At 36.2% G+C, this 15,429-nt stretch overlaps 2 protein-coding genes across 2 annotated transcripts; one reads left to right on the plus strand and one right to left on the minus strand.

Moving 5' to 3' along the window:
• Nucleotides 1-911: 911 nt before the first annotated feature.
• LOC111343464 (interferon-related developmental regulator 2) lies at nucleotides 912-9,016 on the minus strand. The gene is made up of 12 exons (XM_088733003.1): nucleotides 8,758-9,016; nucleotides 8,401-8,496; nucleotides 8,195-8,285; nucleotides 6,499-6,579; nucleotides 6,019-6,062; nucleotides 5,128-5,285; nucleotides 4,252-4,302; nucleotides 3,850-4,004; nucleotides 2,872-3,112; nucleotides 1,939-2,067; nucleotides 1,381-1,464; nucleotides 912-1,044 (listed from the first exon to the last, which is right to left on the minus strand). Exons 1-12 carry the CDS (start codon nucleotides 8,822-8,824, stop codon nucleotides 958-960), a joined length of 1,284 nt encoding a protein of 427 aa, XP_088589129.1. The 5' UTR covers nucleotides 8,825-9,016; the 3' UTR covers nucleotides 912-957.
• Nucleotides 9,017-9,303: 287 nt separating this feature from the next.
• LOC148723383 (protein kish-B-like) lies at nucleotides 9,304-12,718 on the plus strand. The gene is made up of 3 exons (XM_088733005.1): nucleotides 9,304-9,424; nucleotides 11,756-11,887; nucleotides 12,420-12,718. The coding sequence occupies exons 1-3, from the start codon at nucleotides 9,418-9,420 to the stop codon at nucleotides 12,500-12,502; spliced, it is 222 nt and encodes a 73-aa protein (XP_088589131.1). The 5' UTR covers nucleotides 9,304-9,417; the 3' UTR covers nucleotides 12,503-12,718.
• The last annotated feature ends 2,711 nt before the right edge of the window (nucleotides 12,719-15,429 follow it).

A 15,429-nucleotide genomic window follows, 5' to 3' on the forward strand; every position in this document is an offset into this window, starting at 1 on the left:
TCAACTGTCAAACAACTTCTCCTTCTCAGTACCTTTAGGAGATTGAGATCAGTATGGAAATTTCATGATTATTAATATAAATTAATAAATTGCTGTTCTTCAGTTATGTCATACTTTTCAGACAATATCTTGATTTGTCATTAAATATTAAAAAAATTGCTTTTAGAATTTCGCATGCATTACAGCTTTGAAAGGATATGTAAAATATATTATCAATAACATATTCAATCTAAGTCTCATCTGTTAGCTCACTTGGCTCCAACACAGTAACATAAATGACCCAGAGAGTAGGGAAACCTACACAAACCATTCAATCTAAGTCTAATCTGTTAGCTGACTTGGCTCCAACACAGTAACATAAATGACCCAGAGAGAAGGGAAACCTACACAAACCATTCAATCTAAGTCTAATCTGTTAGCTCACTTGGCTCCAACACAGTAACATAAATGACCCAGAGAGAAGGGAAACCTACACAAACCATTTGCCCATCAGTTGAGGAGTGTTTTTCTTTAACCATTTCTTCACTACATAGTCTCACAATAAAGTGTATGGCCTATTAAGTTTTCATATTAAGTCAGCCAGGTCAATAAACACATTTTTGGCAACACCTGCAGCCAATAATTAAAAACAATCTCCATATCAACAACTCCTCTACATATCAAACTTGTATCTACAACTACTACAGATACGAGGGCTTGTACTATCCCATGCAATATATATGTTGTGACTATAGTTTCAAAATCTTGTGACCTAGTAAATGAATTGAATGTACCACTGCCACATGTGAAGTTAGGAATCATTTCAAGGAAAAATTGAAATCTCTCCAGGGCTACAACACCACTGCTTGTTCTGCAAACTCATCATGAACAACAATGAGCTAAGTACATTATAATAACTTTGGTGTGTTAGGTTATTAACTAGCATTAATTAAAGTGTAAGTTAAGACTGCCATATGACTAGTACATCATGGATACATTCCTCTTATCCCTGTTCTTTCCACGAACCAAAGTTCTTGCCTTGGAGACAGCATTATTGTAAAGTTGCTGCAGTGGAAAAAAAAAAGGATTCATCAGTTTTGAACTCAGATCAGTGACCTGAGAATCACCAAAGGACAGTTTGAAGCAGTTTTACTTTTACATTATAAACTATGGTGACAGAATATGGTTATAGTAATATCCATAGTTCTTTACACCCCATTTTCTTCATGTTATTTGCATTCTGCAACTTAGACACTCATTTCTGGATGTCAATGGAGGGAATTAGAAAAAAGGAGGCAGGGCACACTGTCAATTCATCTGTCAAAGATGTACATTACACAGCTACTTTACTTGTTTAATTCAAGTTTCTGAAAAAATGCACTTAATGCATCTCACACTTACTCTTTCATAACGTGAGCATTTATGAACTTCTGAGGATTTCACTTGCGGTCCCAGGTCAAATATGTCTCGAAGTAAATCATTCTCCTTGAAAAAGAGATTGTTAATTCAGATTAGTCAATTGTAATTTCAAAGGCAAATATATACTCTTCAGAGCTAGAGAAACATCAAGTTACAAAATGAAGATTATTCCAGTCCTCTTTCATACTGAACACTGAACATGCGAGATAGGCCTTTTTGTATAGTATTCTTGTCTCCCATAGTTTTAGTCCCACTACAAAGACAATATTGGGCCAAAAGCCACAATAACTGGAATTGCCAATTTTGAAAATAAATAACAGCCGAATCAAGGGAGAAGTTGGACAAAACTTTTAATCCTACAAGCATTGAAATGCTCAGACTGCAACTTTAGATTCAGCATCAGAAAACAGATAGTATATCCATGAGGGTTAGCATGAATGATAACACAGAAAATGGTTGAAAAAACATACATGTAGAAGTAAATACTAGCTTTTTAAATGATGTATAGAGCTTAGGAAATAAAATTCTGCATGTTATTACCTGTAAGTGAATGGTCACTCCAGTTCCCAGGATTTCCTTCATAGCAGAGTATTGTCTTCTTCGAACCCAGGAGTGTAATGCAACGCTTTCTGTTCCAAACTTCACCACCTCATCTGGTGAAACACCATCCTAATACAGAATAATGATTATTGAAAATTGAAATGTTTTTGCGCTCTGACTGCTGAGCCCACAGGAGGCTGCTAAGTTACCAACAACAGGGCTTATTAAAGAGCTTAGACTTCCTTATTTAACCCATTACCCCCTAAGAGTGACCAGCATCTAATTTCTCCTTACAATATCACCCCTGAATTAAGCACTAAGGTCATGAGAATAATGAAAATGATCAACAACTACAGAAACTCTTGATTGATAAGCACATTCTCCTTGTCAGTATCTTAGGAAATGTATGTGAATAGTATGCAGAATATGCATGCTGATGTTAAAGAGTAAAGGGTTAAGAGTGAAAGTAATTCACATCTTTCTTCTGAATTTTTGCCAAGCCTAAATGAATATGAATTCCTCTCAACTAACAACATACAATATCTGGATGGGAATGTAACACAGGCTCTTGACTAAAACTATAGCTTAAAACGATACTTAAATAAAAGCATTTACACATAGTACTATCCTGTCCTTATCATTCTGGCCTTTCTTTTTATCTCACATTTTTTTACCAAGAGGATTGCTTATCATAAATTTTTTCAACTGATCCCAAGAGAAATACTCTGTTTGACATGCAGGTTACAGCTCTGTATTCTCATTGGCCATTAATGCTAAGCAAAGACCGCCCTTGATGATACATCTTTCTTTAGAAGTACAAAACCTCTAAAAAGCTCCCATTTATGAGGGAAAAAATGCATGAAGTTTTTCAGTAAATCAGCTAGATTTAACAAGTGTTAAAAGAAAACAAAGAATGATCAAAGATCTAAGTACCTCAACAGTTCTTAAAATGTCTCTAAAGCTTGATCGCTGTTGTCTGAGATCCTTCTTTGCTTTATGCTTGTTTCCATCTGTAGCAAGATCCCTCAACAAGTCACACAAGCCATTATTGTCTCCAACAAAGTCTTCATTGATGTCACGTCCCATCTCATACATAAGAGCAAGGATCTCTCCAGCAGCAATGCGCACACTGAGGTCACTTGTCTCTAGCAGAAATTTCATCCTTCTTAAATGTCTGATGACAAAAAGTAATGGGTTGAAAAACCCTAAGTTAATAAACACAACCATGCGATGTTCTGTAGGTCCTCAACACACACATCTTTAACACATCAACACTGAATCAAACATTTCAGTCATGAGAACAAAGGAAATGACTGCAAACTATAGAAGCTCTTAATCATAAATCAAATTCTCCTTGTCAGCACCTAAGGAAATGTTTAGTGAACAGTATGAATATAAATGCTGATTTGAGAGTAATTTTGCTCAGCTCAAAAGCTCTGGGTATATGTATTTACATTTGGCAGAACTACACTGTAAGTGGCATTGACAAAGAAAGAAAATATTTTCCTATTGGTATGTTAGCAGGTGAGCTGCTATGGCATTAATCGAGTCTTTTGTTTTAAAGCATATTGAAGGTTTGACATTTGTAATGTATTCATCTCAGCTCTCAAACTTTTCTAGTTTTACATTAAATTTTATCTTGCATGTACATTTACTTAAGCTGTTTTACCTCTAACCCCCAGAGGTTGGTGCACCTGCATTTGGATGCGGAATACCTTCCCATTTTTCCCATTGGGTTTTTTGGGTTTTCCTATCAGGCAGCAGCACAAAAACATTTTACCCTGAGAGGTGATGACTAGTTGTTTACTTTTCTGTATAACTTTGTTGGACGGCATGAAATACTCGGGCCCCTACTTCAAGCTGCACACCCACTCTTGTGTACGAGTCAAGAATTTTAAATAGGAACCTTACTTGTTAATGAGGGTGTAAGCTTCTGGAGGAGGTGTCACAGAAAGAAGGAGAGCCCAAGCTAATAAAATGCCGGAGTAAAGTCCCACTTCATCTGCTTTAACAGTCTTCTTGTTGTCAAATATCGCTTCCAGGGTACCAAGACATTCAAAGAGCTCCTAAATTAGGAGGAATATGGTTATTAAGTTGTGATACCTTTACAAGACAACCATTATAATTCTACTTGCAAAAAAACAAATAACATCTTAAAGCACTTTTGACACTTAGAAAGGTTAACATCCATACTGTATTCCAACTACCTTTGACAGTAATTTAATTTTTTTTAAATACAATTGGCACTATTGAGCAAATAGTCAGAAGTTACAATAGTTATCACATTTAGAGTATGCTAAATTGAATACATACATCAGCATCCTCATTGGCAATGAAACAGCAGACAGAAAGAGCTGTTGCACACTACAAGAGAAAAAAAAATGGGATATTCTAAAGACTGTTAATCAAGGAAAAGTTATCCAGTCTTAACTCTTAATCGGCACTCAACAGTCTGTCATAAGGAATGATGAGTCCAAGCACAAACCACATCAAAGTCAAACACAATAGGAAACCCTAGGATTGTTGTTCACTCATAATATTTACCAGGCCATGGAATTGTCAAATTAGCTAGGCCTCGCTTGAAGTCCTAAAGTTTGATTTCAATAATGTCATCAATAACTAAGTAGCAAAAGATACTGATGTTAACGATATAGTAAATATCTTACTCTTGTTGTCTTAATAAATAATTGTACGAATATTAAACTTGTCTTTTTTGCCATGAAAAACTTTTTTTTCTGATAAATTAGGTTAAAAACAAGGGTGCACATTATACATGGGGCGCGCATTATACACGGGTAAATACGGTACAGTGTTTGAAAGCAAAAATCGTACTTTGGTAATATATAACTCAATGTGTATGATGCACGATCCTCACAGTAGAGAGCGCTATTTATGCAATAGTGAAAATCAGACCTGAAAAAAAAAATCAGGCCTGTACGGGATTCGAACCACTGACCACTGGTCAGTGGTTCAAATCCCGTACAGGCCTGATTTTTTTTTTCAGGTCTGATTTTCGCTATTGCATAAATAGCGCTCTCTACTGCGAGGATCGTGCATCATATGTATCTAATACCGCAGTTCAAAATATATGAACTTCATATATTTCATTGTATCCCATATAACTCAATGCTTAAATAACCATGAACCAAAGCATAGCTTAAAAGTAAGATAAAAGTGAGCCAGTCTTACACTAGATCTGGCAACTGGCATTGCTGTTTTATCCTGGATAACAGTGATTAGATGTGGCTTGAGAGTTTTGAACACAAATTGACTTTCTGCTCCTACACCCAACTGAACACATAAGAGGGCTGCTATGGATGATGCCAGAACTCGATCTTCTGTGGTACCTGCAACAATTTCATTTTGATACATATATCTTATTAACCAAGCGCGAGGGCCGTACTGGGAGAATATTGGCCTGAGGTTTTGAGAATATTGGCCTGAGGTTTTGAAAGTTCGGAAAAAAGACCAAGGGCCGATATTCTTCCCGTATGGTCCCGAGCAAGCTTGGTTAATGAGAGATTTATTATACGACTGAAGTTCAAAGGGACACAAGTGCGGTATCATTAGGGACCATTCGGGACAGTGCCTGGTCCAATACTGAGAGAATATTGACCGGCAATAGAGCATTTCGATTGGTTGATTTTAGTTATTGGCCCTCTGACTGCCCGAGTCATGTAATAATACATCATACTTTATCAAAAAGTAACTCACAAATATTGTAACCCTCAACACCCTAACATCACTATCCATATTCTCAATGCCATTCTTTATACATTTCCTTTGGTACCAACAAGGAGAATTTGTTTGACAATCAGAGCTTCTTAGGTTGGTCATCATTTCCTTCATTCTCGTGATCTTAATTAAGGAGATGCTGGCTAAGAATTAAAAGGGTCTGACTGAATGTAGGAACTCAAGATGCTGTTTTTTGCATTGAGAGTATGACAATCAATCATTACTTTAGAAAATAAAACAAACTTAAAAAGTTTTTCTTCCTTGTCTACCTAATAATTAGAATTGTGTTTTATAGGAGATACAAGAAACACTCATTCCTGACATTTATAGCTATTTAAAATATACCTCTTTTCACACATTTCTCAATACAATCCAGAATAGTTATTTTCCTAACGAAAAAAAAATGGAAAACATATTTAAAATTTGCATCATGATAGCATGGATAAAAGAGAAACCCTAATTTATATCCCAACCACTGGTGAAGTCTATAGAAGACATGCTGTTTGATTTTCACTATGTCCCAATTATCTTTTAGTATTTTATTTCACCAATAATATCATGACAATTTAACGACATGCAGAACTTATACTCTTAAAGGAAAAAGGCACCATAAGAGGAAAGAGTTGAGGTGATGATGTCCCAAATGGAATATACAATCATGACTAACAGTTTACAAGAAACTTCCCTCACAAGCTCTCTAGTGAGGGAACAAGCTGGACTGTTGAGTTTTTTTTCAATTAAAAAGGCACGACAAATATGCTGAAATGGAATAATTAAAATAAAAAAAGGAATAACGACAAAATTATCTCAGAAAAGGAAAAACACCTGTCTGAGATAAATTCACCAATGATCCTTGACTTCAAAGCCTTCTGAACAGCAATCAGAGCACACTGCCTTCCCTTGGAACTGCAGACAAAAATAAAACAGGATTTCATATTCCATTCCTAACTAGACAAATTTCAAAAGGGTTTTTTTCCATTTTCGAGAGTCATCACACAATCAGTTTTTTACCTTCTTATGCTGATTTTTATGACTGTTAAACTGAAATTAAACTGTCAATAATCTATTGTCATCGCACATGTCCCTTGACATAGACAAGCTTCCATCAAAACAAAGTTCTGTGTAGGCATGATAGTTCTTTCTTTGTCTTGCATTCCCTCTACATCAATGAGTCTATGTTGAAGTTTTTGGCTCCATTTAGAAGGTCTTGGGTACCCAAGACAACTCTCCCCCTCAATAAAACTTTATTGAGCATTTATAAAGAGTTCTAACAGCTGTCCCCTTACTGGGGTATCTCTTATTAGGCAGGTTATTCACTGAAAAAACATTTATGTATCTTGTCTCAGACAGGTAAGAAGAGAAAGCTGTCTTGCATTACAGGGTTACTCTGCTAGCCGAGGTGAGACAAACTGTCCTCCTAACAAGTTTACCATTCCTGTAAAACAGTTGGTTAAATTTTTTTAAAGATATGAGCAAAGAGTTAGCTCCCCCAGGGCTCCTTGAGGGGAGGGTTATCTCAGGGGCACAAGACCATTTAAATGGGCCCTTTGAAAAAGATTGCATGCTACAATAATCAACAGACCTGGTAGTCTGTATACCAAAATACATTTCTTTTAGTAAGACTATTTAGACATGCTTTGCTCTTAGCCCCACAGTCACACATCTAATTCAATCCTATGACTACGTCTCAAAAACTAAAATAGCAGCTTCGTTTAAAAACATCCCTGCTCAGTTAGCCGAGCACAATTGAAAATTTTCCACGGGTCGTATCATAAATCAGCTAGACAATTGTCTATTTAACCGGAACTTGTGTGATAGACTACCCCCTTGTAGTATTTAACCCCCACCCCTTTTACAAGTACAAGCTATTGCTATATTTGAAAATGATGAAAGTTTTTACTTCAGGTTGCTACACAAAATATTACTCGTTCTATAAGCTTCGGTTTGAACAATGAAGGATGAAGCTTGTTACGTAAGCACAACAACGGCTCTCAAATGTTGGATGGTGTTGCAATATGAAAACATCAGGGTGGAAAGGAAATCCATAAGCTTAGCGGGAATTATCGAAACTGACCAATAAATTCAGAACAACTCTGGTTGTTGGAGCGGGAATTATTAGATCGTTCATTTGTATTTCTAACAAGATTACATCAAAAGCAAAAATAGACCTGAAATAATAAACAGAGTTCTATTTCTACAATTTTTGGTTAACCAAATAAAGTTAACTATCGAGAGAAAGAACGAAAACTTGCTTCTAGGCTTTAACAGAAAGCGAAAAAGTTTTTTTCAATGATCACTGTGCCACAAGTTTCGGTTCGAAACAGACGCTTTCTCCCGAACGAATTCCCATGTTCCTCATCGCTGCAAAGCAATATAAAACTATTTTATCCACATAGACAGCGAAAAAGCGCGTACAACCTCATTCAAATATTCAGTTAACTTGAGCCGTGCATAAGGGCAACAAATCGAAGCGTAAACAATCATGTGAAAATTAAAAACAATGACGCCTTAAACAAAGTACCTTTTCTGAGTTGCACCATCAATATTTTCAGCAAGGGTATGCTCGAAATCGTCTTCAATGTCCTCTTCAACTCCTTCGTCGAAACAATCAGCTACAAAAAATCCACCATTAGATTAAACAATGCTGAAGTAAATAAGTACATCATAACCACTTCCCAGAAGCCGTAGAAGCACTAGCTTCTCACGTGTTGTTGAAAACAGTCAAACCTTCGTCTCCGCTGCGAGTGTCTTGTGTTGAGGTATGACTCGCCACACTTTGGTTTTCAAAATCTTCTTCATCACTGTCTTCGCCTCCTCTTCTTCCTACAGAGCAAGTAGACAAGTAAAATCTCACATTACAAAGGGACGAGGTTAATCAAATCGATCGGAAACAAGGCGAATGAATGAATGAAGAACGGCGCGTAACTACTGTTGATTTCCTCGACACGGCGTAAAAAAAAAATAAAGATCGCAGTAAAAAAGGGGTTGCTTAGACCAGATTCGATCTAGAATTTGAACAAACAATTTTGATTGTCCTATATTATTAACAATAGAATTAAAAGGGCTACACTCTCAAAAGCACACCTCTCTTTCTGGGTTGCTGTCCGCGTTTTCCGCGACTCCCTTTGCCCTTCGAGTCTCCTTTGGGCATATTGCTTTCAGGAATCAAACGTTGAAATTTCTTCCTCGTGTGTTATTTTACCACAAAATATGTTTTCTTTCGTATACTTCTTCTTTTTCTGGCGATAAAACTATAGCTAGACGTGTTTTTAGGCTGAAGCCTTCGAAAATTCATCGGGAGAAGAATTTGTACACCTTAACCCAACAAGTGGGAAGAAGAAATAGCCGGCGATGACGTAAAGATCTCCGTACAAAACGTGATCGAGGTCAAGTCCCTTACGTTGTCTTAAGGGAGGGGATAGAAAGTAGTTTGTTTTACAGCAAATTTTAAGGAACTTGGAGACCAAAAACTGCCTCGTTGCACCAAAGATAAAACAAAACGTTTTCTTTAAATTATTTTCGACAACCTTGAGTAGGACTAACATTTTTTAGAAGAAAGTTAAAATCAAGTTGCAATTGTCACCTATTGTATGTGAGTGGAAAAACTCCCCACTCATCACTTTCCTAGTCCCAGTATCGCGCGGTTTGTGGACTTGTTCAAGGGAAGACGGAAGGATTCCGAGTTACATGGCAAGCGAAATAATCGAATACAGCCTTCATATGGGACGATAATGTTGACTTAAAATGAATGGTAAGGTATTTGATTAATTCATACTACACTTAAGCTAAAATTACTTGTCCAAAATCCGAGTTTGTGTTGACCTGATTTGATAGATGATATGTACGGACGTGGCAACTTGAAATATGGAAATTCACTCGAAGTCCTTTAAACCTTGAGTAAACTCTCGACCAAAACATAGTGAACGTTTTTTTAATTTTATCTCTCATGTAGCTATGATAAATCTACCTTTGTAGGGTTTATTTTATTCACACACATTATAGCGCTCGTCGATATAAACTCATCAAATTAAATGTTTGGCATGTCGTGTTTACCAATTGTCTTCAAGAGCTATTTGGGTCTTTCGATTATTTTTTTGCTACTTATTCGTTAAAAGTAAATATAGGCACATTTTTTTGTAACCAGAGGATAGTTCAGTAAAGTTTTGGAACAGCATCACCTTTTGGATCATCTGCAAAGAAGGGGAAATGACGCCTTCGCATCTTTAAATTAATGAATTTTAGTAGTGAGGGGTTTTAGGGAGCTGCAGTAAGCAAAATCTGTATGAAATAAGACCTCCTCAATTTCCTCTCGTAGCTTTGTATTTGTGTACCCGATAGAACCAGAAAATTGGCAGATTGGAGTGAGTTTCAACAGTGCACAACTCTGAACCAGATTGCACATTGAAGTAAAAGTGTCATTTCAGTACAAAATCTCTTCTAGTATCAGGTAAACAAAGACCAGCCACTTGATATGATGTGAAGTAAGCTTTCAGAGTCAAGTTTTTTAATGAGTGGGTAATGAATGGGTAACACTACCCAACTGATAGATTGATATCCAGCAGATAACTGTAAGCCAAATATCCTGTGCTCTACACTAGATAGAGATTTATCCAGAGTATAGCATTTTCCACTCTTTAAACAACCAAGGCCTGATGGACTGCTAGTAGTAAAGCATGACTTGTGTAAGTTTCATCAATCCAAGATGGACTCACTGCAGTGGACTTGGCAAGAGAAGAAACATCTGTTTGTATATGTGGAACAACATCACTTAGTCATTCGTGTATGTAACTTGCACTCGTCTTTCTATGCAATGTTGAGATTTAAACAGAATTCAGTTCAGTTTAAGTGATTTCAACCTTTTTTTTTTTTTATTTCCTTGGAACAATGAAAATAATTATTCAAATTAAACAAGAGTGAAATCATTTGACCTAAATTCATTTTGAACTACAGATTAAAAAACATTCACATAGTTAACCTTCATATTTACTACCAGTTGTACATTGTCACCGATTATTGTGTTTTGTGTCTTTTCGAGTTTCTTTAATATAGAGATTTCAGAATTCCTGTGGCCCAAACAACGAAGATATTTACTCACACACTGCAAATTATACAATCAAAGTTATTATCCCTTATAATGCTCAGTAGTTCTTTTTACCATATATATATATATATATCTTATTAACCAAGCACAAGGGCCATACTGGGAGAATATCAGCCCGAGGTCTTGACAGTACGGACCGAGCTGCGCTCGTTCCGTACAAAAAAGACCAAGGGCCGATATTCTTCCAGTACGGTCCCGAGCAAGCTTGGTTAATAAGAGATTTCTTACTCGACTGAAGTTCAAAGGGACACAAGTGCGGCATCATTCGGGACCATTCGGGACAGCGCCTGGTCCAATACTGAGAGAATATTGACCGGCAATAGAGCATTTTGATTGGTTGATTTTAGTTATTGGCTCTCTGACTTCCCGAGTCGTGTAATAAAGTATAGGTATTGACAGTATAGTGTTCCTACCAGGATGATGCACTTGATAATGATGCAAGTCCTTATGGCGTAATGGCAAACAATGGGGACCTGGTTATTTTGATCACTTAAAAATTATTATGAAATTCTTGGTCCAGATTCAAAGAGCTTTGACAAAAAGTTTACTTTATTAAACAAGATAAATTCAAGATGGAGAGAAAATGAAAAAAAAAAAGTTTTGAAGGGGGTCCAAATCTGCAATAGGGGTCTCTAGCCACAAGCACATTGTTTGTATCCTTAAAATTTTATCCTGTATGATTTTGAGATATTTCCTGTAACTATTCCAAATGTTTGCCTCTTGAAATGCAAAAGAGGGCTAGCTTCTTGGAAAAGGTAGTTCAGGATATTTTCTCAACTTTATTATGGATCTCATCCCTGTTTCTAGGATTGGTGACCAGGAACCTTTTGTCCAATTAAAACGGACATTTTTTTTCCAGTAGATAAATAGTATACTAGTCTGTAACAAGTAAACATAATAAATTTACACTCTAGGGTAGGGAGGTTGTTCCATAAGAAAAACATTAATTCTTTCTCTTGTTTATGTTTTCTTTTTCTTCAGTGTACTCTTTTGATGGTGTTTTGGTGTTAGCACTGTTGATCATTTGTACTTGTGCATATATAACAAAAGTCCCCAGGCTGAAGTCATTCTTTCTCTCTGAAAAGAAGGGATTCTTTGGTGTATTTTATAAAGGTAAAACATGAAGTTTTTAATTCCATGTACAGTATACAACCAAAGACACATCACAGAAGGTTTCTTAATTGCTTTGTCAATTTTTTTTTTAGTTCTCTCTAGCTTGTGGTTGCCTCTAACGTAACATTTGTTTATCTTGAATACCTATCATTTCCTGTAGCAATTGTGCTTGAAAAATAGTGTGATCACCTTGTGATGAAGTCTAACCCTGTCCAATCTGTCATACATATGCAACATTTTGATCACCCTCTACTTTCCACTTATGTTTCCTTCTATTGTTCTTATCCGTATTGCATTTTGTTTTTTCATGCTTACTAGCTTTATTTATTTTTTTTTTTGGACAGTAGCTTTACAGAGTACAGTTACAAAGCACAATTAGGTTCAATCCAAAACTCACCCCTTTATGTTCACAACAAAAAAGAGTTACAAGCAGTTCCTGTAGTGAAAGTATAGTAATGGTTACATTTTTGTTGGTTTACTGAAGGGAAAGTAAGTTTGTTTGAATTAAATGTTTTTGTTCATTTCTCTCTAGCTGCGGTTTTAGGAATTCGTTTACATTGGGCTGTGGCACTATCCTGTGTTTTAATGGCACTATACATTCTTATCCTGAAATAATGGAACTTAACAGTGTAGTTTGGGTTTTAATATCCATACCAAGGACTACTAGGGAAGACATTCTTAAACATGGGTGTGGTTTCCATGGTAACATTTTGCTAAGCAGATGATACTTTCAAGGATCCTATTTTGAGGAGTAGTGACAATGCTTGGTACTGTGATTAGGTCCATGCCTACAAATGTGACATTAATTATATTACTGTTAGTATTCTTCAACTAGTACTTATGCTTGATGTAATATAAACCTATGAACAATTTCATTAATTTATTTTTTAAGGGGGAAGGGTGGTATTTGCTTGTTGAAACTGTATCACATTCATGCACTTACAAAGGAAATTAGATTTTGCCTTCCATTAAATTACGGTCATTTCAATTATCAATATGTGGCCAACTGTAAGATTTGATTCATAGTATATCATGGTTCGTACAATCTAGAAAAGGTCTTGAATTTTAACGGTTGTCTTGAAAAGTCCTTGAATTTGGTTAAGTCCTTGAAAAGTACTTGATTTCTTTAGTAGGTCTTGAAAAGTCCTTGAAATTTAGCAACTTCTGTGCGCCTTATCGCTTTTCGGATAAGTTAAACGATTTTGCTACGGAAAATTTGTCCACTAGTAATTTCCAAAAAGCGAAAATGGTCAGTATAAAACGTTAGTGGTACATGAAGCAAAGTTGGATCTGTGCCTCGATTTCATGCACAAGGCCTCTGATGTGGGGTAGTCCGCCATATGCCTTTGTTTTAAGGGGCAACATAAACATGTCATGGTTTGGCTATGTTTTGGTCGATGAATTTTTCATTTCCCTTTGTTTTCAGTTTAATTGAGTGATGGGCAAATGTGTATTCAATCGTAAATGGTCAAGTGATGCAAAGTTGAGTGTTTTGGTTATGAAAAGGGGTCAAAGAGTTTAGATTTATGAATAAAACTTAGTCCTTGAAAACCATTTTTTGTCCTTGAAAAGTCCTTGAAAATTCCTTGAATTTTTTTTGTCTGAAGTTGTACGGACCATGGTATATGGAAGATGCTCTTTATATTTCTTCATGATAACAACACTTTTGGTTTTACCATTACAATGTAATAAACTGTAGAACAGTTTTTTTTTCTCAGCCCTTTCCAACCTGACTCAAACTCATAGAAATTACTGGACAAAGTAAGAATTTACCATCTAACAGAATATGTCATTCATAAACCTCATCCTATTATGTGTTTTATTTCTCCACAAATGAACCTAGTTTCCTTATTGACTTTCAAATCCATTTATCAGGCTCTGTGTGTTGAAAGCAATTTTGGATTGAGTGTTAAAAGTAATCCTGAATTTCTTTGGTTTTACTTTATTTCATAATATGATTGGTCCAGAAAACCTGTGCATTTTTCTCAACCAATCAGATTTCAAACTAAAACCAATCACAACCTGGTCACTCCTGTTTTTCTGTGCTTCAGGCAGTTGGTATGTTTTTACTTTGAGTTTCCATTGGCTCCTCAAGATATTTCCTTGCCTTGATTTATTGTTGTGATTGCTTTAGGTTTGGTTTTAATAACTTAATTGAAGTCCACTTGAATACATATCGTTTATTGTTTGAATTACCATTTTGTGTGCGCTTGGAAAAGCTTTAGTATGTGACACATTTGACAGATTTCAAGAGAAATTTGTATATTTGTGAATCTTTAGCTGATTCTTTCCTTCCTATTAATTTCCAGAAGAGGTTTTACATATGACTCATTTCGGATAAGGGGTCGTTCATTTTCAAGCCTGAGCTAATAACATCTGTAAACTTTTTGGGTAATAGCAAATTCACATAAAGCTAAAAGAACAGTTACATGATGTTAATAAACAACTTGAGACCAAGAATTTCTCAAACTTTTTGTAAATATGTCTTTGAGTGTTGGGCTATATTTGCCTAATAAGATGCCCTTAAGTAGCTCCTTGTGGAATTACAGCAGCAGAATTGATGGTGAAGTTTTCAAGGATACAGAGTTAACTTTCGCACTTATCATAATTATTTTAAGGAAATAGATGCCATTCAACCTGTGGATTAAAATCAATGATCTTCACAGCTGAGCTCCAATTCAAGCAATTGCAGAAAAGAAGCCTGAAAAAATTTAGGTTTGGATAGGATCGAATACATGCCTCCCAGATGCTAGCTGGGCACTGCTATCAACTGTCTTGAAGCGTGAATTTTTTTCAGGGTTCTTTTTTGCAATTGCTTAAAAATTGCAAGTCACCTGGGGATCACTGCTTTACTTGAGTTTCGAATCTCTGGTTGACTTCTGAATTTCTCATTCTGAGAAAGGTTTGAGGATGAAAATGTGGACGTTCAAGATTTCAAAACAATACACTACTGACAGACTAAACTTTTCTTTTTTTGGTTCTTTTTTTTTTTCTGTTCTCACTCTCCTTCCTTTGTCTCCCTGTCCTTCATTTTTATGTCCTCCACACTAACTACTCTGTGTCTCTGTCTTTCTTCCTTTCTGGTCTCCTATTTGTACAATTTTTCATTCCCCCAAGGAACGTGAAAAGCACCATGCCTTTTTTGTCATGACCACTGATTACTCCGGCATCATCGTGCAACTCAGTTTTCAGTGGAAACCATTTGCGTTTCCAGGAATTCCCTTTTCTTACCTTTCGCTTCAAAGGACGTGGAGAAGTGAGACCCTAGAAACATGCATTATTGACCAAGCGTGATATCAAGATGTGAGGATATTGCCCGAATTCCTTTTTTGGTGAAAGCGCAAAAAAAAAAGAGAGAAAGAAAAAGAACGGAGAATCGAGAATGACTTGCTTATCATTTCGAATGCTGGATAAGAAAGCCCAACTGTGATGGTGCATGCTCGTTTGCAATTAACCCTAAATCCATAAGAGTGACCAGCATCCTTACAATATCACCCCTTTATTACACGACTCGGGCAGTCAGAGGGCCAATTACTAAAATC

Source organism: Stylophora pistillata, chromosome 9 (genome assembly GCF_964205215.1).
Source record: "Stylophora pistillata chromosome 9, jaStyPist1.2, whole genome shotgun sequence".
Lineage (NCBI taxonomy): Eukaryota > Metazoa > Cnidaria > Anthozoa > Scleractinia > Pocilloporidae > Stylophora > Stylophora pistillata.